Source organism: Cynocephalus volans, chromosome 1 (genome assembly GCF_027409185.1).
Source record: "Cynocephalus volans isolate mCynVol1 chromosome 1, mCynVol1.pri, whole genome shotgun sequence".
Taxonomy (NCBI): domain Eukaryota; kingdom Metazoa; phylum Chordata; class Mammalia; order Dermoptera; family Cynocephalidae; genus Cynocephalus; species Cynocephalus volans.
The window spans coordinates 63,689,887-63,715,666 of record NC_084460.1 but is presented as its reverse complement, the minus strand read 5'-3'; the positions used below and the strand labels follow the sequence as shown (position 1 = coordinate 63,715,666).

General features: G+C 39.1%; 1 protein-coding gene across 1 annotated transcript in view; it reads left to right on the top strand.

Annotated features, from left to right (window-relative positions):
* The first annotated feature begins 923 nt into the window (after window positions 1-923).
* The window catches only part of LOC134379817 (zinc finger protein ZFP2-like), a 61,905-nt gene continuing 37,048 nt past the window's right edge, over window positions 924-25,780 (top strand). Inside the window, exons 1-3 of the mRNA XM_063099071.1 lie at window positions 924-984; window positions 12,271-12,556; window positions 15,596-15,653. Of these exons, the coding sequence (XP_062955141.1) occupies window positions 924-984; window positions 12,271-12,556; window positions 15,596-15,653 (405 nt within the window). The remainder of the gene's footprint in view (window positions 985-12,270; window positions 12,557-15,595; window positions 15,654-25,780) is intronic.

Here is a 25,780-nt window from a genome sequence, read left to right as displayed (position 1 = left end):
TATAAACTCCACCAGACCAAGGCTAGTTGTTGCTCTCCCAAAATACCTAGGGGAGGCAGTCACCAGCTGGCTAATAAAGATTCTGTTAAAATTCTTAATTAAACATTTGTTTCCTTTCCTGAGCAACAATCTCACAACAGAACCATCCTTGCATCCCTGGGATGAATCCCATATGATCATGGTGTATAATCTTTTTGCTGTGCTGTTGTATTCTGAGGATTTGCTGTATCTGAATAAGTTGTTTCATGAAAAATCTTCAGTGTTAAGCTCTTCCCAGGTGCTATGGTTCAAATGTGTCCCCCAAAAGTTCATGTATTAGAAGCTTAACCCCCACGGTGACAGTGTTAAGAGGGTGGGAAATCCTATTATGGTAATTGAAAGGTGGGGCCTTTAAGAGGTGATTAGATTGTGAGGATTATGCCATCATGAATAGATTAATCCACCAATGGTTTAATGGGTAGTCATGGCTTTATAAGGAGAGTGGGAAGGTTAACTATCCTGCTCATCCCATTCTCTCCATGTGATATCCTGCATTGCTGTAGAGAGTCATCACCAAAAAAAAGGCCCTCACCAGATGTATTCCCTGAACCTTGGACTTCCCAGCCTCCAAACTGTAAAAATAAATTCCATACCCAGTTTCAAGTATTCTGTTTAGGCAACAGAAGTGGACTAATACAGGCATCAAGTGAAAATCACATACTCAAAAGAAATTTATTTTTAAAAGTTATTCATTCATAGCCACTATGAATTTTCACTGGGAATTACCTATTTACAGATAAAATGTTGCTGAAAAGTGACCTATTATGAAATCATGTTCTGATAACTCCATTAACTACAAGAAAAACACAAGCCATACATAGTCTGAGTTTAACTTGGAAACCGTCAAAGTTGCTGGGTTGAATCTCTTTAGCACTGGCACAGAGATGGTCTCTAACACGCTGCAGTTTGAGCAGCTGCTCCTGCTGAAGCAGCTGGAGTTGGGAGGTAAGGAAGTTCTGCTGGGCTCGAAACAGCTGACACACGAGCAGAGACAGCCATCCCTCTTCTCCTATATAGCTATGTATTATTCCATTTCTGTTGCTTATAACAAAATACACGAAACTGGGTAATTCATAATAAAATGAAATTTGTTGCTTACAGTTTCAGAGACTGGGAAGTCCAAAGTCCAGGGAACAGGTCGGCCCACAGCTCATTTGGGAGAGTGTGGTGCTGATAACATCAAGTCAAGGGTTCAGATCCCCTTACTGGTCATCTTTTAAAACAAAAACAAACCAAAAAAAAAAAAAAAAAGGTCAGGGAACACTTATGGTGAGGGCCTTCTTTGGTGGTGGCTTTACAGCAATTTAGGGGTCTCACATGGTAGAAAATAGCAGAGCAGAAAGACCATCCTCTCATGTGCTCTTCTTTTAAAGTCCTCAGAACCATGCCCTGACCACCATTTTTAATCCATCCACTACTGCATGGTTCTGTAGTCTAATCATTTCTTCAAGACCCCACCTTTCAATTATGATAATAGGATTTCCCACCCTCACCACAGTAACAGTTGAGGCAAAGTTTCTGATACATAAAACTTGGGGGCGATAAAGACACAATTCAAGCTTCATGAGTTTGAGGGGACATTCAATCCAGTACAAGCTAGTTCCACCTTCTTAATGGAATAGTTTTCCCTGATTGAAAGGGTAATTAATACAGGTCTATCTCATAACAATTGGAAAATACAGGTAATTATGAAGACAAAATTTTTAACATTCAGTGGTAATACTACTATTCAGAAAACAGTTCCTACTTATATTGGGACGGTCTCCTGCTCACCCTCTTTCTGTGCATATGTGCACATTTTGCAAGCAATGTTAAAATCATACTGCAGTGTTGTCTTATTTTATTACTTAGTACTATATTATGGGCTTATTTCACATTATTACGTATTTTCACAAAAAATGGGTCTTCATTAGCAAGTACTTTCTCATTCTGTAAGCATACTCTAATTTAGCCAATCTCTTATTGTTGGACATTTTAGTCATTTTCAGTGTTTTTCTAATCCATACAATGCTACAGAAAAGATTGTACAGAACATTTAAAAGCACCTCATTTTGGCTTTAGGATGAATTTCTAGAAATGGAATTGCTATGTTAAACACAACAAGTAACTTGCAGGTTTTTATCATTATTTCCAAATTTTGAAGGGTCCTTTGGAAAGTCATAACTGTGTGTGTGTGTGTGTGTGTGTGTGTGTGTGTGTGTGTATAGTCCTCCACAAGTTGGCACTAAATACACTGGAATATTTTCATCATGATGAAGGCAACATGAAATGACAGAAATAACTTTGAGACACAGCCTAATATGAAAGAGTAAGGATTGGCTTCTGGACATGAGAGTGGGTGTATCACACACGGGCCATGTGACATGGAGCAAGCCCGTGTGCTCTCTCTACTCAGTCTCACCCTTGGTACTATTAATGCAAAAATCATCCAATAATACCTGTTAAAGCACAGTAAGTCATATTTTATTCAGGACTATCCAATAGGCATAATGACCACTAGAATGGGCTTTTGCAGTGGGCAAGTGAGATTGGACACAACTCCAAATACAGGGTGGGCCAGTGGAAATTTACCGCCAAAGAGCAGGGTGTAGATCAGTAGATAAAAAATGACTAAGAAGAAGCATCAGGAGTAAGAGGGAATCTGGCTAAATTGACCTAGCAGGATTTTTTCTAAAGACAGGCCAGAGTGATCAGACATCACCTGGGAAATGGTGGAAGATGAGGAACCTGACAAGATCTTCAAGGTGATCAGATATTCAGGGAGGGGGCTTCTTGCTCAGCTGACTTAACAAAGTTCTTGCTAAAATTGGATTTTACAAGGGAGAGCACAGATGGGCCTAGCAGAAGATTTAGAAGGCTGGCTAACATTTGGTCAAGCAAAGAATCTTTTTCAGTACAAAGTTAAAGCTGTGAGCCCATCTACAGATCTTCTGTGGATCTCTGAAATCTTTTAAGGAAATTAAAATAGCTGTTGTCATTTCAAAACTTCAAAGAAATCTATGCTCTCCTGGATCAGAAAGTTTTGTTCACCAAAAGCAGTGTATTGTTATAGTAAAACAGTTCTGGGTTTGAATCCTGGCTCCACAACTGGATAACCTTTGTCAGGTTAATTAATGTCTCCAAATTTCAGTTTCTTCCCCTTGAAAATAAGAATATTAATAACCACCCTATGGAGTTGTTGAGAGAATTTAATGCTAAACCACATATACGAATTCCTATCAGATTGCCTGGTACAAAATAGGCAAATTAAAAGCATATTTCCTCTCTCTTTCTTGTAAATGTTCAGAATAGTGGATAGTCTGGACAGTCTTCTGAAGTGAGAATTCTCTAAATTATTATTGTACAATGAGCTGTGTTAAGTGAACAGCTGTTATCCCTACCCCCATCGTTCTCATTAAACATCATGGAAAAAATTCAGGAATTAGTAGGATCACGTCACGGTGAACACAAAAATGGTTAGGGATAAAGCCCTCAGAAGTAAACTAAAAAAGCTATGCAAGACATATAGGGAGAAAATTAGCTACTGAAGGACATAAAATAAGACGTAAACGAATGGAAAGATTTAATATGTTAGCAGAAGGGAAGAATCAACACAAAAATCATTCTTCCCATGTTAATGTATAAATTCACATCATGTATGCAATTCACATAAAGCTTTGACCTGTGTTTTTAATGGAACCTGACTAGCAGATTCTTAAATTCATATGGAAAAGGGCCCAAAAAGCCACGTAACATTTTTTTTAAAAGATCACTGTGATAATAACAAGGAAATCTCTGTGTCAGATATCACGGTAGACTGGATAATAACAGTTATTAAAATAGTGGCATTTCACACATGGAACAGAACAGAGAGCCTAGAAGTAGATCCAGAGATACAAATATAATTGAGAAACATAATTTACTCAGGAAAGAAAAGACTGTTCAATGAATAATGCTGGGGAAAAATTTGAAATTAAATCTCTACCTCACATCAGAGAAAAATAATTCTAGATTTGTTTAGTAATTACATATAAAAAGAAAATTTTAATTTTATTAAAATGATGTATAGTATAATATTTTTATGATGTTATGGTAGGAAAGTTTTCTTAAACAAGATGGAAAAGCATAAATAATAAAGAAAAGCATTGATAAATGTTATTACATTAAAAGGGAAATTTCTCTGTACAACAAAAGTTAACACAAAGGCAAATGCCAAGCTACAGACCATGAAAAAAATTTGTACTGCATACAATTAATATCTCAATTATATAAAGAACTTCAAAAATCACTAAGGAAATGAAAAATGGGGAGTCAAAGGGGAAAATCTTAAAGCAAGATGTTTACAGAATAGGATACCTGTTTGGTCAATAGGTGTATGAAAAGATACTCTAACTAAAAAATGCAAATTAAAACAATAATGACAGTTTATAAAACACCCATTAAATTAAAATTTGTTTTAAGTACAATAAAAGCAAGTATTGGTGAAAACATGTGTTGGTTGACCCACCCATAGATGGTCCTGAAGAGACCCTATCACTTAGGAGCCAGAGATTCAACAACCCCATGGACAGAGTGGTGTCCTGTATTATTTGGGGCAGGGGCTAGACTATAACCTGGTGTAAAGACAGTGTGCTTTATGACAACCAGAAGGACTTCTCTCACAGACCAACAAGCAGAAAGAAAAGTCATCACTGCTAATCCCTTTCCATACTTGGCTTTGGACACAAAAGTTTTATTCTTATTGGGGTGCAATACTCCAAAGTCAAACAAGGCGGGCTGGCCAGGTAGCTCAGTTGATTAGAGCTTAGTGCTGACAATGCCAAAGTCAAGAGTTTAGATCCCCATACTGGCCAGCTGCCAAGAAACAAAACAAAAGTCAAACAATGAATGCACAAACAAAAACTGCTACTTTTACCACACTGCTAAAGCAGCAGCCTCTTATTCCCGGATTTGACTTCCCTGCTGAATCTGATATTGTATTGGGATCATTGAGTTAGAGGAATAATGTATTTAACGGCTGGGACACTTCTTCCTCTACTTCCACCTGCCACAATTCTCGATCATGATATCACTGAGCCAGGCCACCTTTTCCCCTGGAATGTGTTGGGATTTTCCTCTGAGACACTTTCTCATTTGAATATCTCAGGGAAGTCAAATCAGTGAGGATAAAGGATGCTGCTTTAGCAATATGGTAAAAATTAGTGATCTTTGCCAGAGCAGGTTGAATGGAGTGAGGGAGGTGAAAGACTAGAGTAGACTGAGGAACACATGGGGGTGAGGGAGTAGAAACAGCCCCACTTGACCGCTCTTCCACCCAGGTTTTGAAATAAAATCAAATAAAAGGAAGGACTGGGGAATATATTTAACTGTTTCAAACATGACAGACAACAGGTAGAAGAGCACCTGCTGTCTATATGTATATCCACATAAAGAAAGAACTCATTTACATGTGTAATGAAAACATTCACCATCTCCCCTAAGAGGCAAATGATGTAAAAAAGGGAAAAAACACACAAATATATGCATGACCTACCACATGTTGGGAGTTTTATGCACACATCTCATTCTGTCTTCACAGCTTTGTAAAGTACGAGTACTTATTTCTAATTTAGAAATAAGGAAAATGAGATGCCAAGAGCTAAGTGTGCTGCTCAGCATTAACCATGACTACTGAAAAGAGCCTGCAGATTCAGTGACAGACACTGAGGTCGGCTATTTGTTGCCCTGTCACTGTCTCTACCTCCTTGCTTTTGGGTTCTTGGATCTCTCTCATCTGCTTCCTTCCCACACTCAGTTATTCCTCCTACTCCTCCTCATAATGTGACTCTCAGGCTGGTGGCTGAATGAGACACTGAAGATTAACTGAGGGCACAGTAGAGGTGTCACTAACCTGGTAAGCAGAGGTTAGGATTGCCCTGTCTACCTTTTCAAGTTTGGAGTAAGCACTGTTTTGGAAAAGTGTGTATTTTTGTTTAAGATAAGTGGTTTGGCTGTCACTTTGTGTAAACAAATTGTGTATGCGTTGTCTATCCTGTGGGTGACAAGGATCCCTCCTTTACCAAACTCTAGCCTCATTCCTCTGAGCCTTCTTATGGACTAGGCCCCAACTGTGACCTATAAAGGCTTGAAAATAAACATTAACATAGTTTCTAACAACCCAGGAATCTACTATCAGGGATGATCCTAGCACACAGTAAAGTGCCCACTTGAGCAAGCTGAAGTCTGAGAATGATTCTCCTGTTTGTCGCAGCCAACAACTAATGATAGGCCCCTGTCTTTCAGCTTCTGTGTAAGGGCAGGAGCCTAACTTCCATAAGTAGCAGTTAGTTAACTTAGATGGTGTATTAGTCCATTTATGCTGCTTATAACAAAATACCTGAAACTAGGTGATTTATAAAGAAAAATAAAATTTATTGCTTACAGTTTCTGAGGCTGAGAAGTCCAACGTCCATCTGGTGGTGGTGACAGTAACCCAGGGTTGTCACATTGGGAGCAGAGAGAGCAGAGAGAAAGACAGACTCTTCTTTTAAAGCCCTCAGAACCACACCCTCGGCCACCATTTTTAATCCATTCACTACTGTACAGTCCTACAATCCAATCACTTCTTCAAGGCTCCACCTTTCAATTACCATAATAGGATTTCCCACCCTCTTAACAGTCATAGTGGGGGCTAAGTTTCCAATACATAAAACTTGGGGGACACAATTCAAGCTTCAGGGAGTTTTGGGGGAACATAATTCAATCCACTATAGATGGGTTTTACATGGAACACGCTTTCTGATTTGTAGTTTTTCATGACCTTGACTTTACTGAGCCCTTGGTCACTTGCTTGTTTCTTTCACTCTCTCTTTAAAATGTCCAGTCACCTCTGCACAAATTGAAGTTGAGTTCACTTCACACTTTCTCCTAGTAAAATAGGAGATAAAATTTTTATCAGATTTTAGTGATGAAAATCTGTCCTTACCAATGTATCTGATGACCAGCTTTATCTTTCACAGGAGCTTTCTTTGCCACCTGTTTAGAGGCTGGAGAAGGGGCTATTGGCATTCTTTGGAAATGCAGACATCTCCATTCATGGCCTGGGTCCATTCTAATATGCTGAAACAAGTTGCTAAACACTCTGTCTTATCCTCACATTTCCAAGCTCCCTTGTAGTTAGGCAGGGTCAGAGAATCAGTCATGGCCAATGCATCACTTCCAAGCAAAGCACAGAAATACCAGTGTCTAACTTGGAACATGCTTCAAGTGGAGCAGCTGTAAGATGGCAGTGCCACTACCAGCTTAAGTCCCTGAGTCACTCTGTGGAGCATCAAGCACCCCTTGGCAAGAAATACGTTCTCTTCTCTGCAACCATTGAGATAAGGAGGTTATTTTTTTAATAGAAAACAGTGAAGTCAAATTGTGTGGGTCTTATGATCTGCCTGTGCTTTCCATACCACAGGGAAGGGAGCATGGGAGATGAGCTGATTTGAAATGACAGAAGTGGGAATTTGGAAAGATGAGTCCACAGGAATTTACAGGAGAAATTCCTGGAAAGGAAGAAGCAATGCACACACACACACACACACACACACACACACACACACACACACACAAAGAAAGAGAGAGAGAGAGGGAGGGAGAGGGAGGGAGGGGGGAGAGAGAGAGAGAGAGAGAGAGAGAGAGAGAGAGGGAGGGAGAGAGAGAACACTTTACATGTGCACATACCCTGGAATGTATGGATGAATACAGCACCCACACACATTGCAGGGGTGGGAGGGGGTGGGGTGGGGGGAAGACCATAAGCATGTGCAAGGGATGAAGAGAGCAGAACTGGGACAATCCAGGGCTCCATTGGCCTTGGAAATGACTCAGGAGGCCTAGTTGAAAATGCAGGCAAGGCTCTCCATCTGGATTCAGCCCTCTCCACTGAGCTCCATTGGGATTTAGTGGTCTCCAAATACCCTTTATGCAGCATTTTGGAGGCACTATACACTGCTTTTCTCTCCCCATCTCTCTTCTTCTTGGGGTTCCTTCACCACCTGCTCCACTCTGCAGGTCTGGAGGCCCTCTCCTCTCCCTAACTCTCCTGTGGGTGTAGCTGCCTTCTCTCAAGTCCTATCAACCAATTCCTGGAAGGTCAAGCTCCCTAGGGATTTGTCGTCACCTGTGCTATGAGGGCCACATCCTGTGAGGTGTGAGGTGGCTTTCTGCTGAGGCTTCCATCATTTTCCGTGCGAAGGGACTTGTTAGCCTTCTTACTATTTGGGGCTGCATCAACACATAGAGAAGAGAAGCTTATCCAAAGCTAGAAAATGCAAGGAACAGTTCTCACCTACAGCCTCTGGAGGGAGCGTGGCCCTGCCAACACTTTGATGTTAGTCCAGTGACTAATTATGGACTTCTGTCCTCCAGAGCTGTGAGAAAATAAATTTGTGTTGTTTGAAGTCATGTTTGTGATGATTCCTTATAGTAGCAAAAAGTCCCTTGCAGTTTAAATCTTCCATTTGTATGAAGCAGATGTAGGTGACATTAAGTGGTATCCATCAGCAGTGATCAGGTCTTCTGGAAAACATGACAAAATAGATTTTAAAACAAAAGAAGTTATTAGCTATAATGTGGTACATTTTATAGTGATGAAAGGGTAATCTATCAGCAAGAAAGAACCATATTTTTTAGAAGGCAGCTAAAGCAGTGATTAGAGGGAAACTTATAGATGTAAATATCCATATTAAGAAAGAAAAATGATCTCAAATCAATAATCTAAGCTTCCACATGAAGATACTGGAAAAAGAAGAGAAAACAGAACCTGAAATAGGCAGAAGGAAGGAAATAATAAAGATGACAACAGAAATCAATATAATAGAGAATGGAAAAACAATAAAGAATACAATGAAATCATAAGTAGCTTCATAAAAGATCAACAAAATTGACAAATCTTTAGTTAGACCAAGAAAAAAAGAGAGAAGACTCAAATAGCCAAAATCGGAAATTTTGGCTCGCAAGAGAATTTTGACTCCCTGGTCACAAGTGAAGAGACTGCGTTAACAATAAAAATCAACTACACACCATGAAAAGTTTATGTCCAGAAACTTCACCGCTGAATTCTACCAAACATTTGGAGAATATTTAGTATCAATTCTCAGATTCTCTAAAGAACAGAAGCACAGTAGAGATAATTCCCAACTCATTCTATGAGGCAGTATTACCATGATACCAAAACTGAACAAAGATATCACAAGAAAAGGAAAATTTAGACCAATGTATCTTGTAAATATAGGCACAAAAATCTTCAAAAAATACAAGAAAACATAATTTAGCAACATATAAAAATAATTGTACCCCACGCCTGAGTTGAATTCATTCCAGGAATACAAGGTGGGTTAACAGCTAAAAATAATGTAACATAATGCACCATATCAATATGCTAACAAACAATACCACATGGCTCTCTCAATAGAAGCAGAAAATGAATTTGACAAAATCCAACATCAATTTATAATTAAAACATTCAACAAACTAGGAATAGAAGGGAACATACTCAAACTAATAAAGGCAAATCAAAAACCCACAGCTAACATCATGCTTAATAGTGAAGGCCTGTAGATTTATTTCCTTAGGTCAGGAACACAAATATATCCCCTCTTCACTACGCCTATTCATCTTTGTACCATAGATGCGAACCTGAAAAAGTTGGCAACAGGAATAAATAAAAGCGATCTAGATTAGAAAGGAAGAAGTTAGATTGTTTTATTCACAGATGACATAATCTTGTATTTAGAAAATCATAAGGACTAAATATTGTCAGAACTAAAAAATAAGTTCAGGAAAGTAACAGGTACGAGATCAATATGCAAAAATCAATTTTATTTCTGTACACAGAAATGAACAACCCAGAAGTGAAATTAAAGAAACAATTCTAGTTACAATAGTATCAAAATCAAAATATTTAGGAATAACCTTAACAAAAGAAGTATAAACTTGAGCACCCCAAGCCTCATTTCCTTGGATCTGAGGACTTTATCTTAACAGAGAAAGGAAAGGGATTGCATTCTTGGCCTTCATGTGATTGCAGGTGGCCATAGGGTGAGCTCTGCACATCAAATGTGATTTCTGTCTCCATTTCTATGAATAAAAGGTTGAGACCCACAAAGAGAAGGAATGGCAATCCATGTCTCAGAGGGCAAAATATCAGGCACTGATTCTCTCCACCCAAAACCTGCTAATCATCCTGTATTTAAAGGATCCCCAGAGGCCTAGCACAGGACACATTCAAGGCCCCCAAGACATTCTGGGATGAGCAGATGACTATACACCTCCTGGACTGGAGCAACAATGTCCTCCCAGTCTCCCTGGTCACTGGGAAACATGCTCTTTGATCGGCTGAACTGTCTTCCCACTTGCCGTGGCAGTTTTGACACTGCTCTTGTTTGCCCTTTCTTCACCTTCCTTTGAGCATTGCCCCATTTGTTTTGTGATACCTGACTTCACAGAGAATCAGCAGAAGGTGGGCTTTGTTGCACCTGCAGACTGTTCTACGTCATTGTTTCCTTGGGAGCCTCTGTTCAGCTGAGAGTGACCTAGACAATGACTTCTAAGGTCATATTTGCTGTTTCAGAGTAAATATCTTGCCAGGATCTCCACTCATCCTTATAGAACAACTTCCTTCAGTTGATCCCTTTCCTTGCAGGGGCCAGGACAAAGCATAGAACATGATATAAGAGTGAACTTCTTATGGGGAAGTGAGGCTGGATCAGAGAGAATTCTGTATGACAAAGTGGGAAAGTCAGAAGACCTGGATTTTCAACCCAGCTTTGAAACTTGTGAACTCTGTGATGGACAAATTGACTAACCTCTGTGAGCCTCAGGATGCACATCTGTAAAATGGGGATGCCTACCTCATGGGGTTGGTGTGAGTATTAACTAAGATAACACTTGGAAGTGCCTTGCACAGGCCTGACACATATATGCTCATTACATACTCTTCTCTTTATTTTCTTGCCTCTGGGTTCCAGAGTCACTGCACTACAAGGGAAGCCTCACTCCACTCTGAAGACTTGCTGAGGGGGAGTATGGGCCTTTACCTGTGGCCTGGGTGAGGTGCAAATTCTCGCCTTGCCAGAAATGGACCAATGAATTTATGAAAGACCCAGCCTGTGATTTTTCAGTCTAAGCATCAAAAGCTCCTAAATCCTTTTTAAAAATTAAAAAACAAAATAAAGGATCCCCAGATATCATACCAATAGGTGTTTAAGGGATAGGCCTGGGATCCAGGAAGAGAGGCTAGGGATTCTAAAGTCTGAGGCAAGAGAGTGCTGGGAAAAACAAGACTGAGTTCCTTGGATCTGCAGCATAGAGTTACTGAGGAGGAATTGTAGCATCAGAAAAGATACAGGAATTTGAACAAGGCAGGGAAAACATCAGAAAAAAAAAAAAAAAAACTAGTGATGGGTCTCTGGCAAGAGTCAAGCCTGTCGCACCCCCCCCATCCATTCATCTCCCCTTTCATTCCAATGCCCATCCCACTAGCAAGTCCACATCAACACTGATCACTCATGGCAGGCATTTCCCTGTTTGAGGAGGAACTTCAGTGGCAGCAGGTGCTCTGAGAAACCCCTTTACAGAACTCCTTGTCTAGTTTGTGGCAGAAAGCAGAGAAGGAAAGGCAAAGTTCAGATTCATCACACTCTCTCTCTCTCACACACACACCCCCTAAAGATATGATTCATAGATACATGAATGAATGAATGAAACTTGGGAGTTTCTGAGCAAATAACTTTCAGACACTGGAAGTGTAAATTTTCCCAAGAATTATGGAGCACAACTACCCTATGACCCTGCTATTTTATTCCACTATATACATAAGTGCAGGTTTTTCATCTGTTTAATATAATCCTCGGGTTGGAGGAGAGTAACCATATTAATTCTTTGTTTGTTAACTAATTTAAAGTAAAATAGAGACATGATTTTTTTTCACGCTTAGAATGCACCTGCGAAAAATAGACTTGGGTTCTATAACAGCAATACCTCTATCAGCACTAAACAAAATAAAGTTACTTATTAATGTCATTGACTAATTGGCCCATGTTCGAATCACCCCATTATTCCCACAATGTTCCAGGTTGTCAAATCACAATTTAAGAAAGAACCATAATTCCACATTGCTGTTACGTGGACAGAGACCAGTCTTTATCCATCAGATCCTGTTCTCCTGGTAACAGGACTCATTGCTGTGAAAATAAACAAAGATTCCTCCTTTGGTTCCTAACGGAGGGCCGCAGAGGTTTGTGGGAAATGTAGTCTCGCCCTCCAAGAGGTCACCCGCACAGCACTATGGGAAGATCTCTGTCTGGTTTCTTCTGAGCATGTGCTGCTCTGCCCACTTCTGCTATTTTCCTCCTGGAACTTCCGGACTGCGGCTTCTCCCACGCTGCTCAGCCAGTCTGGGTTTGGGTCTTGCGTTCCTAAAGGTTGGTGCCAGGGTGAAAGAGGAGACCCACAGGCCTCGGGGGAGCCTGGGGAGCGGGACAAGTGTCCCACCACCTGATGGAGCAGAAATGTGGGTACGCCTTAGACTGGCGGGGCCTGGGCCGGGTCCGGTAGGGCGACAGTAGCATGTGGGGATTCGCAGGTCCGGGGTTGCGGAAAGGGCGACTCGGACTGTGCTTTCAGCGATTGCTTTGTCAGAAGATGGTGCGCTCATAGAAGGCCGCGTTTGTGCTTTTAGGTATACAAAAGCCGCTTCCAAAAGCTCCGCGAACGGGATGATTGAGTCCAAGATGGCGACGGGGTGGGGTTGGCTGCAGACATCCTGACCATCGAAAGTGTGCGGTGTGAGTTCACATTTCAGCTCTGCCGCTGAAAGATACTGTTGCTAACCTGTAAGACATTCACTTTACCCATCTGTAAGATGAACGTATTAATAATAGTGGTGAAATTCCCCATTTCCTGAAAAATAATTGTGAAGTGTGTGCAGACTGGGTGTAACTGTGGCATTTGTGTTTGTGGGGTGTTTTGGTGTCCTTTCACAAGGGAATTTTCTGGGTTTTTTCCCCCTGCACTCTGTAACCTGCCTAGAACTCCTGAACTGAGCTTACAGAAGTCTGTTCAAGGGCTGAGCCCGTGGCGCACTCGGGAGAGTGGGCGCTGGGAGCGCGGCGAGGCTCCCGCCGCGGGTTCGGATCCTATATAGGAATGGCCAGTGCACTCACTGGCTGAGTGCCGGCCACGAAAAAGACAAAAAAAAAAAAAAAAAAAAAAGAAGTCTATACAAGACGTAAGAGGGAGATTGAGGTACTGAATGATGGTACCGTTTTCCTTGGAACAAAGTAGTTCTTATGCAGTATGAAGGAAGGGGCTTCAAGAATAGGAATTCCACTTGAAAGAACACGCTCTGACCTGAACCGTCTCTCTAGTGCTTCAGAGCAGAGAAAGAAGACTCACAGAAGGGTGAAGATGTTATCTTTGCATGGCCCAAGCAATTATTGAAACTATTGCCCAGAGTGCACAAGACTTAATTGATACCATCTTCTCCAGAATCTATCAAAGACTGGGTGATACTAGAAAGCTTGGACCAACTTTGAGAAGGGAGATGCGAGTGGGGTGAGGGATAGGCAAGGGCCTAGGAAATTGTTAAATGTTGAAAAGGTCCTCAGGGTGTAGTTTGGAGTAGAGGCATAACCTGTCATAGTTGAGAATTTTAGTCTACAGTGCTCCCTAACACACTCGTTACTTCATTTTACCCTCATTTTTTCCAGAATTGGAACTCTCTCAAACTTAGCCTGTCACCATATTTGGTATCTGGAAATATATTTATGCTTCCTCTGTCCCGATAGTTATTCCCGGTAGGTCATGGAGGGTTTGCCAGGATCTCCCTGCTGTGTAAGAAAGATGAAAAAAATTGAATTTGCAAAGGTAAGTGAGTTGCCCAGGATCACATAATTTGTAGATGTCAGGCATCCTGACTTTTTGATTAGTGTTAAGTGTTTTGCCGCAATATAGTCAAAGCTCATGTTTGTTTTTGAGATCAGTTTCATGAACTGCAATTAACTTAGAATAAACATTTTTGGAAATTTCGCTTTGAACCTGCCTGTCCTTTTTCCCTCAATGCTTTTTGTTGGTTGTGTGAGCTCATGGAGTTAGTAATACAAGTTTTTCCCACTTAATCTTAGTAATCTGTTCCTGAAAATCATAAATTCTACAGCAAATTAATAGGAGCCTGTGTTTCATTATCTGAAGTGGGAAAATTAGACTGAATCATGCTTTTACTCCTAATTAGTTTCTTAAAATATAAATGAAACACAATACAGTGCCCACATGTAAGGAAGACTGATGATGTAAACATTCAAAATAGTCTTGTGATTTTGAGACAATTTCTTTATATGATTCACATGGCGTTTCTTTAATGTCAGCAACTTCTCTTGAGTTCCAACTAGTTGACATTTGTTGTGCTTTTGAAAACTTCTACATGTGATTGTGAGGTTCTCTTGACTGTATTTTGCATGTAATTCAATTCTTTGTCCCCCTCCTCACCAATATGTTAAAAATATGTTGAATTCTGGGGGATTAGAGATATCAGCATTTGATGTGTAGCAATCAAAAAAACTTAACGGTTTAGAAAACACCCATTTTGTTTGTTCATGATTCTATGAGTCAGCATTTTGGGCTGGGCTCAATTGGGCAATACTTATGTTGTTGTTACCTGGGATCACAAGTGAGGCTATAGTTGTCTGGTGCCTGATTGAGGCTGGTTCCTTGAAGATGACTTCACTCACATGTCAGGTGATCTGTGCTGGCTCTTGGCTAGGCCATGTGTATACAACAGGCAAGCACCAGGCCTCTTCATGAGATGACAGGATTCCAAGAAGGCAAACTGTCGGGCAAATGTTTTTCAAAACTATGTTTGTATTACATTTACTAATGTCCTGTTGGTGAAATCTAGAGAAATGGCAAAGCCCGGTGTCATTGTGGGAGGGAACTATGTGAATGCATGGATACAAGGAAGCGTGTCATTGGGAATCATTACTGGAAAAGTGTACTACAATAAATATATGTTACGTACATTTTTTCTTGTACAATCATGGGCCAAAAATGTTAGGTTGCGAGATGCATGCTTTCTATGAAGTTTAGATATATAAAAGCAAGAGTTATTCTAGTGGAAACAATACTATGGAGTTCTGTGTGGTAGGTCTGTATTAATAGGAAAGTACTTAATACTGCTCAAGTACTTTGTTATAATGTAAATTTTAGTGAGGGCACGAGTGGTTCGATGTACTGTAATTTGTTTAAACAACCATTCTTAAAATTTTTTGTAGTAACATTAATTTTTACTGAGTCACTAGAAAATAAGAGTTTTTTAATAACCCGAGAATCAATTGTGTGTTTAATCTATACCAATGAATAGAACTCTGGGTGCTCCTTCAAACGAGGTCTTTCCTGTCCATTTTCATGTGTAGTGGACTATTCCCCCAAAAGGAGGCTTTTTTTGTTGTTTTGTTTGTTTTTTTCTAACTAATACGTAGAGAGCTTTGCACAGTGGAATCTAGGATCAAGCTATACCATTTCTCTCATGACCAACTCCATTCACTTTCTCTTCTAGCTATAATTCCAGAGTCCTCTACATGTTTTCCAGATCAGAGAAGATGGATACATCTCCAGTAAGTTGTTTATATATTTATTCATTCCTCAGCTTGTTTTACATTGTAGTATTTTAGGAGCTTTATGAGGGCTCATTAATTAAAATGGGAAAGTAAAAATGCATAAAATTTAGCATCAGAGAAATATACATAAACAAGATAAATTGGCATGTTGATATAGGCAGATTACAAGTCCTTAGAGCCGTGTAAATTGAGTGCTAATCTCTGATCTTTCTGATACCATGGCAAAAAGACATTTGTTACGTGATTTTAATGGATTCTCATGGAATATGAAGTTAGAAGCAGTGTCTTTACTGGTCACATAGATAATGTAGTGTACAGTATTTCATTACACACCTAGACATAAACACAGCGTTCTGCAGTGGCAACAATTACCTAGTGCTAAAACACAAATCAGTTAAGTTTTTTCTGAAATAACTAAAATGGTGTGGACCCAGAAAGCTTTTGGAAGTCTTCACTTGTTTAATGCATGTATAAAACCTGGACTGTGTGGAGGATAGACTCTACTGCAGGCCCTTAAATAACTTTACATACATTTCTCTCAGCTAGTCTGTATATGCAGGTTATACCACAGACTGTCCAAAGTTATATTTGTTGACACATATTTCTGTTCCTCATTTACACTTCAATCCCCTTAATGTAGTCTTACTTCAGTTCAGCAGAAGTTCACCAGTAACTTAATTTATCGTCTAATCCAAAGACTGTTTTTTAGGCTTTGCCTCACTTTAATCTGCTGAATTTAAACTACTGTCTGTCTTGGAAATTCTTCTCTGTTAATTTCTAACATGTTCTTGCTGATAGTTTCTTCTCTTTATCCCCTCTATTCATCTACTTTTTTCTCCTTCTTGACATAGCTCATCCCAGTATTTCATCTTGTTCTGCATTCGTCCCACCCTGCAGTTCTCCTTGGCTGATTTGGCCTTCTGTGGTTTGACAGTCCTTTCTCTCCAGGTTGGACCTTTTCCCAGCCTTTGGACAATAGGTTCAACTTGCTGTTGAATGCTTCTTTGTAATTGTCCAAAAGCACCTCAAACTCAACAAATCCAAAATGAAAACCACATTCTCCATTCTCCTTTTTTGTATGATATTATTACTGACTAGTCTTGACTTAAAGAACCAAAAGGGATTTTTTTCTGAACTCTTCCCTCTCTCTCAGGTCTGATCTTTTCTGGAGTCATGTGTTGCTACTTTTGTTTCTTTGTTTTTAAATTTGCATTCTAATGCCTTCACACAGTGCCTGTAAGGGTGGAGGAACTATTGGTGCTTAAAAACAAGTACAGTAACTTTCTCTTTTTTATATTGGAAATATCACTTTTGGTAAAACCTGAAGGGTGTGTTTGCTCAGTGATGAAGTTTGATGATCTCTCTTGAGCTGTGCTATTAGCCAGCAGGTGTGTTGCCATCCTTATGAGTCAGTGGGAGAAAGCATTCAGGAGTTGGATGTGTTTGAACAAGAGTCAACAGACAGATACACAAAGAATAAAAACAGGGAGCACAGATTTTTAATAATTGTACCTTTTGCTTATATATGTTTATGTCATTGGTCCTACTGTAGCTTGTAATCATTCAAGATTGTACATTTCTAGCTCAAAAAATGACTTGTCATGTTTTTAAACTTTTTTTAAAGATTGTGTTTAATTCTTTTATTTCAGCTACTCACTTAAAAATTACTAGGGAAAAATAGATGTGTGCATCAGTCATATCTATGATTATGTACTAGAACTGTGGTTAATAGTTGCTTAAAAAAAACTTTTAAGGGGGAGGGGAGGAAAAAAACCTTTTTAAGATAAAATATACATAACCTAAGATGTGATGCTTTTATCCATTTCTAAGTGTACAGTTCAGTGGCAGGAAGTTACTTTAATTTGCAACCATCACCACCATTCATCTACAGAATTTTTCATCTTCCCCAAATGAAACTCTGTGCTCATCAAACACTAAATCCTTCTTCCCCTCTTCCCCAGGCCCTGGCAAGCAGTATTCTACTTTCTATCTTCCTGAATTTATCTATTCTAGGAACCTCATCTAAGTGGAATCATACAATATTTGTTCTCTTGTGACTGGCTTCTTTCACATGGCATAATGTCTTCAAGGTTCATTTATGTTGTAGCATTTGTCAAAATTTTCTTAGTTTTTAGGGGTCAGTAATATTTCATTATATGTATATATCACGTTTTGTTTATCCATTTATTTTTCAGTAGAAGCTTAGGTTGTTTCCACCTTTTGGCTATTGTGAATAATGCTGCTATGAACACAAATGCAAATATCTATTTTAGTTCCTGCTTTCACTTTTTTGGGGTATATACCCAGGAATGGAACTGATGGATTATATGATAATTCTCTGTTTAGTTTTTTCAGGAATCTCTGTAATATCTTCCATGCACATTCCATCATTTTACATTCCCACCAGCAATGCGTTAGGGATGCAGTTTCTCCGCATCCTTGGCAATACTTGCTATTTTCTAGTTTTTATTTTTTTTCCATAATGGCCATTGTAATGAGTGTAAAGTGATATTTCATTGTGGTTTTGATTTGCATTTCCCTAATGACTAGCGATTTTGAGGGTTTTTTATGTGTTTATATTTAGTTATTTGTATATCTTCATCCTTTGTCCAGTTTTTAATCTGGTTTTTTGTTTTGTCTTTGAGTTATAAGATTTTTATTTTTTATTTATTTATTTTTTTAAAAGGTGACCCGTAAGGGGGTCTTAACCCTTGACTTGGTATTATCAGCACCATGCCCACCCGGTGAGCTAACCGGCCGTCCCTATATGGGATCCGAACCCATGGCCTTGGTGTTATCAGCAACACTCTCCCGAATGAGCCATGGGCCGGCCCGTAAGATTTTTAAATATATATTGTGGGTATTAATCTTTTAATATATTAAATATATGTGTTGCAAATGTTTTCTCCCACTCCATGTGTTGCCTTTTCATTCTGTTGATAGTGCTGTTTGATGCACAAAAGTTTTTAATTTTATACAGTTCAGCTTATCTCTTTTTTTCTTTTGTTGTTTGTACTTTTGGTGTCATATCAAATAAGTTACTGCCAACCCCAGTATTATGCAGTTTCTTCCCTATGTTTTTTCTTAACTGAACATTTTAAATTCACAATTACAGTTTAGTATCATAACAAAATATGAGATGATTGTTATTTATTTGTTTAGAAACTAATATTCAGTTTAAATTTCAGCATTCCATGTTTCCAAGTAAGATATTCGCTTTGGTCTCTAATGACCTTATTAGTATTCTGAATTGCCAGGTTCTGTTGGTTAAGCAAGTTGCTAGGGCCAGCCAGCGTTCGAGGGGAATTAGTTTTCGTCTCAAAGGAGAGAGTGGAAAAGAAGTTGTGGTTGCCTTTAATCTACCAAAAAATGTCATTGTTATAATATATTTTCATCAACATATATTCTAATTTCCTTTGACTTTACTTTTTTCACTCACAGATTATTTAGAAGTGTGTTATTTAATTTTTAAATCTTTGAGACTGTTCTGGGATTTCTTATTCTTGTTGATTTCTAATTTAGTTACATTGTGGTCATAAAACACATTAAAGGATTTCAGACTCCAGACATGTTTTATCACTCAGCATGTATTCTGTCTTGGTGTGTGTTCCATGTGGTTCTTTATAAATATCAGTCAGGTCGAGATAGTGGCATTCATGTCTCTATTCTTACTGATGTTTTGTCTGGTTGTCCCACCTGTTACTAGAGAAGAATTTTAATTGTCTGAGTGTGTAATTATGTTTTTTTTGCATTTTTAATTGTAATTTTTTGAGTTACCCATTTAGTTCTGTGGGGTTTTTTTTGTTTTTTGTTTTTTTATCTTTTGAGACTTTGTTTTTAGGCACATATGTTATTTATATCTGGTATTATCCTGATGTATAATCCTTTTATTATTATGAAAGGTCTATCTTTATCTGTGGTAATACATTTTGTGTTGAAGTTTATTTCATCTGGCAGTAAGATCTCCACTTGAGCGTGTTTTTTGGGTGGGGGGAGGTGGCTCTGGCTGGTACAGGGATCCAAACACACGACCTTGGTGTTACAAGGCTGCACTCTAACCAACTGAGCTAACCAGCCAGCCCAGCCCTCCACTTGAGGTTTTTTATTATTTGTGTTAGCAACGTATATCTTTTTCCATCCTCTTACTTTCAGTCAGTGTCTTTGTATTTAAAGTATGTCTCTGTGAATGGCATATTGTTGAGTCTGTTTTTATCAAGTCTGACAGTCTCTGCCTTCACTTAGGTATTCACTCTGTTTACATTAAACTATTAATATGGTTGAATTTAGGACTGCCAAGACACCAAGAGAAGCCTGTGTTTACAAATTTCAAAGATGCATTCTAACAAACATTTAGAGAAGATTTAGTATTTTTCTCAAGCTCTCCAAAAAATAACTTAGACTTATTCTACAAGGCTACGGTGGTTTAAATGTGTCCCCCAAAAGTTCATGTGTTGGAAAATTGATCCCCATTGAAGGGTGTTTAGAGGGTGGGAAATCCGATTATGATATTTGAAAGGTTGGGCATTTGAGAGGTGATTGAGTCTTTGACGACTGTACTCTCATGAATGGATTAATCAATTCATGGAGTAATGAGTTATCATGGGTGTAGACTAGTGGCTTTACAAGGAGAACACATGAGGGAGCTCTTGCCATTCTTGCTGTGTGATTGCCTGCCTCACCACAGGACCCTCTAGAGAATTCCCACCCAGAAGAAGACCCTCACCAGATGCACCCCTGGACCATGGACTTCCCAGCCTTCAAAACTCTATGAAATAAATTTCATTTTCTTTCAGGTATTCTGTTATAAGCAACAGAAGAAGAACTAACATAGAGGCGAATGTTGCCATGATTACAAAACTATACAAAGACATCACAAGAAAAGAAAAATTCTGACCAATGTATCTTATGAATATAGATGTAAAAATCTTCAACAAAATCCAGCAACATATAAAAATAATTATACTCCATGACCAAGGTGGATTCATACCAAGAATGCAAGGTTGGTTAACAACCAAAAATCATTTAATATATTATACCATATCAATACAATAATATAAAAAAACCACATGGCCATCTCAGTAGATACAAAAAATGATTTTGACAAAATTCAACATCCTTTCAGTAGGAAAACATTTAACAAAGTAGGAATAGAAGGGGACATACTCAACCCACAGATAACATCATCCTTAATGGTGAAGGCTTGTATACTTATTTTCTAAGATCAGGACACAATATATTCAGTCTTTACCACGCCTGTTCATCTTTGTACTGTAGGTGCTGTCCTGGACAAGTTGGCAACAGAAATAAATAAAAGGCCTCGAGATTAGAAGGGAAGAAGTTCAATCATTTTATTCACAGATGACATAGTCCTTTATTTAGAAAAATCACAAGAATTCACTAAAAATTATTAGCCTAATAAGCGAGTTCAGGAAAGTAACAGTTACAAGATCAATATGCAAAAATCAATTGTATTTTTGTACACAAGAAATGGACAATCTAGAAGAGAAATTAAGGAAACAATCCTAGTTACAGAAGTATAATGCCAGAGTCCAGCTCCCTAAGATTCTTTGGACCTGAATAGGTGGCGTGGAGTCGGTGAGGAAAAAAGAGAAAGGCGGACCACAGATGTCAACCACATGAATCTTGCTTTATTTATATGTTTTTACTTAATCTTTTACATAATGATTTATCTTTTAATCAAAACATTTCTTATTTCATTTCTATTGAAAAAGAAAGGTCAAAATGTTCCAGAGCACTCATACTTTGACAAAAACACCCACTCATGCATCAATAGTTCACCCCAAAGTCCGTGGCTTGTGGCCAGGAAACTATACAATAACAGCATGCTTGGCTTTAAAAAGCATCAGACTTTTAGTTTGAACCATAATTCTTAACCTTCTTAACTTATATGTAAACTTACATTCTAAATTTTTATTTAATCTTACTTATGTTTAACAATTTAATAATGTTTATGTTTATATCAGCTATGCTAATTCTTAACTAACTAAAACCATATTACTTATATCATGATTCTATATAATAAAATAACAATAAATCTCTATTATTAAGTGATTCTAAATTATAAACTAATCTAAAACAAACCTGTTAATATCAAAACTTGTTTATATTCTTGTACTATCTTACTTATTTATCTCTATTACAAAATGTTTCATATCTCTGACAACTGACTCCAGGAACAGCACAGGGAACGAGGTGAAAAGTTAAATGGCCCTTCCCAAGTTTATAAAAGTACACTGCGTCATTCTTATTATTACTATGGAATGATATATTCTTGGTGAGTCAAATGAAGCAGTGGAGTGGAGAAGGAACAAAGAAATCTGCAACTGGTTGTGATCAATTAGTTGTAAACACAATTGCACTCACACTCACTGTCTCCCCAGGGGACGTGGATAGAATTTTTAACACAATCTTCATTCCACATGTACGAGAGCATGATTACAGCTGTAATGGATCAATGCACACATCACTAATGGGAAAGATCAATAACAAAATTAAATCAAGCCAAACCATACTGGGAACATGCATCAAAAACACCTTTAGTACTGACAATGCCCTTTAAATAAACCAATTAATTCTGATAAATATTTAACACATCCTTTGAGAAACTCCAGGGCCCTTGGAATTTCCCAAAGCCATGCCAAGCCAAAAGGTTGGGCTTTTTAATTCTGGACAGCTTTGTCAAGCAACAAAAGGTGTACAGACAGGAAATTCCACGGAGCTGTGCCACACACGTGGGATCCCCCTGCGGCCTAGCTGAGCAAGGGGTGTCGCTCCTTAGGCTCCTATGCCATTCCCTATAGCAAGATGGCTCTTGACAGTATAAAAAGCAAAATATTTAGGAATAACTTTAACAAAAGAAGTATGAATTTGAGCACTGAAAACTGTAACACATGGGTAGTGTTGGAAACATGTAGGTGTTGTATCATCATTGAGCCTCCTCTTCTTGGCTCTGAGGACTTTACCTTAACAGAGAAAGGAAAGGGATTGCATTCTTGGCCTTCATGTTTATTAGAGGTGGGCTCAGGGTGATGTCTATGAATAGAAGATCAAGGCCCACAAAGAGAAGGAATGGCAATCCATATCTCAGAGGGAACAGTATCAGGCACTGATTCTCTCCACCCAAACCCTGCTAATCATCCTGTATTTAAAGGATCCCCAGGTACCATACAAATAGATGTTTAAGGCAGAGGCCTGGGATCCAGGAGTCTTAGGAGAGGAGGATGGGGATTCTAAAGTCCGAGGCAAGAGGGCGCTGGGAAGAACAAGGCTGAGTTCTTTGAATCTGCAGCGTAGAGTTACTAAGGAGCAATTGTAGGAACAGAGAACATACAGAAATTTGAAGAAGGCAGGACATAAATTAGGAAAAGAGAAAACCAGTGATAGGTCTTGGGCAAGAGTCAAGCCTCTGATACGCCCTCCATTCACACCCCCCCCAAGCTTCCCCTTGCTTTCACACCCACCCTCCCCCCCAACACACACACTTAAGCACACATCAACCTGGGTGCCTGGATGACTCAAGCAGGGCATTTTTCTCTTTGAGGAGGAACAGTGTTAGTAGTGGGAGCTCTGGGAAACCCCTTTGAAACTTTTTGCCTAGTTTGAGGCAGAAATCAGGGAAGGAAAAGTAAAGTTTAGGTCTATGTCACAAATAAAAGCAAATAACTGAAGGTTCGATAGATTGTGGATGGAACTTGGGAGTCTGGGCAAATAATTAGACAAATAAAAGCAAATAACTGAAGGTTCGATAGATTGTGGATGGAACTTGGGAGTCTGGGCAAATAATTAGACATTGGAGTGTAAATTAGAGTAAGGATTATGGAGTGTGCCTAACCTATGACTCTGGTATTTTATTCCACTTACAGTGTACACTATAGCAGTTTTTCCAACTGAGTTAATATCCATTGAATACACACAAATTAGTGAGTTAGACCAGACATCTTTTTAGTGGGTTTGAAGAGAGTTACCATATTAATTTCTCAATTGTTAACAAATTTAAGGTAAACTAGAGACTTGATTTTTCATGCTTTAGAACACATTGTAGAAAATAGATGTGTTGTATTACCACACGATTTTAAGTGAACTAAGAAACTTAAAGCTAATTGTTAATATCGACTGCTTTGCCCACCTTTTAATTTCCCCATTTGATCACAATGTGTCAGGTTGTCAAAGTATATTTAGTAAAGAAGTAGAACTTCACATCACTGTCATGTGGGTAGGGGTCAATACTGATATGTCTGATCCTGGTCTACCTGCAGCAGGACTGAATCCCCCAGCAAGTAAATGAAACTTCTTTACTTGTTGCAGAGACTTATGGGAAGTGTAGTCTAGCCCTTTAATGAAGTCACCAGTACAGGACCATGAAAAAGGAATTTCTGGGTTTCTTCTGCACATGTGCCATTTCCTCTACCACCACCACTTTTTGCCCGGAAATTCTGACCCTGCCAGCACTCCCAGTGCTGTTCCACAAGCTCTAGGGTTGGGTTCTTTGTCCCTGGAGGTAAATATGAGGGTGAAGGAAGAGTTCTGGGGTCCTTGAGGGACCCTGGGTAGCGAGACGTGTGTCACACCACTTGTGGGAGCAGAAACATTGGTAGATTTCAGGTGGGTAGGACCTGACATGTAAGTGCAAGCCTTGGACCTCAGCTGGGTCCAAGAGGAGGACACTAGTGTTAGGATCTGCAGGTACAGGGCTGGTGAAGAGGGAACTCAGGCTATGCTTTCCATGATTGTTTTATCAGAAGACTGGGTGCTACCAGAAGGCTGGGTGTGTCCTGCCAGGTGTACAAAAGCTGGTTCCAGAAGCTCCAGGAATGGGGACGTGGGGTCTTACAGACAATGTGTGTGTGTATGGGAGGTCTGTGGTATGAGTTCACATTATACATCTGACACTGAGGATGTAGGCAATGTTAGTAACCTGTATGAAATTCAGCTTACCTATCTATAAGTTGTGCACGTTAACAATACTAGTGAAATGCCCCTAAATTCGTAGAGAAATAATTGTGATGAGTATGCAGACCGAGTGTTACCATGTGGCGGTTGTGTCTGTGGGGTTTCTTGGTTCCTCTTCGGCAAGTGAAGTTTCTAGTCTACTCCTATACTTTATAGCCTGCCTAGTCCTCCTGGTTTGAGTTTACAGAATTTTATACAAGGCCTTGTTTCCAGGGGCAGTTTTAGAAGGGAGATTGGGGTACTGGGTGATGGTCCAGTTTTCTTTAGAATAAAGCAGGTGTTACAAAGTTTGAAGGAGGGCACCCTGAGAATAGGATTCCCACCCGAAAGAACATCCCTATGGCCTGAACCCTTTCACTAGTGCTTCAGAGCAGAGGCAAACCCAGAAAGAGGAAGATCCTAACTTTGCATGCCCCATGCAAGTATTGATTCTACTGTGTAGAGCGAACAAGGTGTGAGTGATACTCCTCTTCTGGAAGCTATCAGTGACTGGGAGCTAGAGGGAGGTTTGGACCAATTTTCAGAGGAGAAAGATGAGTTAGGCTGAGAAGGGCCTAGGAAATATTACTTATTGGAGGGGTCTGAAGGTATGGTTTGTGGTGGAGGGGTACCCTCTCACACCTGAGAGGATTACTCTACAGTGTTCTTTAAACACATGCCCATTCTTTTAGTCTCCCCTCATTGATTGTTTCCAGAGTCTGAGCTCTCTTAAACCTGGTCTATCACCAGTTTGGCATCTAGAAATATGCCAATAATTCCTCTATTCTAAGGTATTTCTGCTTTTCACTAGTATTATCTGTTTTGCCACAGTTAAAACAAGTGCTTGTTTATTTTCGAGATCATTTTTGAGTGAAGTCGATTTAGAATAAACATTGCTTTAAAATATCTTGTTTTAAACACGCCCCTCTCTTTTACTGCAACACTTTCTGTGGATTCTGTGAATTCAGCAGATTAATAATACAAGTATTTCCCACTTACTGTCAATAATCTCATCCTAATAACCATAAATTCTATAGGAAAACAATATGAGCCTATTTAAATTATTTAAATTAAATTATTTAAATTATTTTAAGTGGGAAAATTAAACTGCATTACATTTCTGCTCCAACCCAATAAAGTGTCAGTAAAACAGTACAATGCTTGCATATAAATAA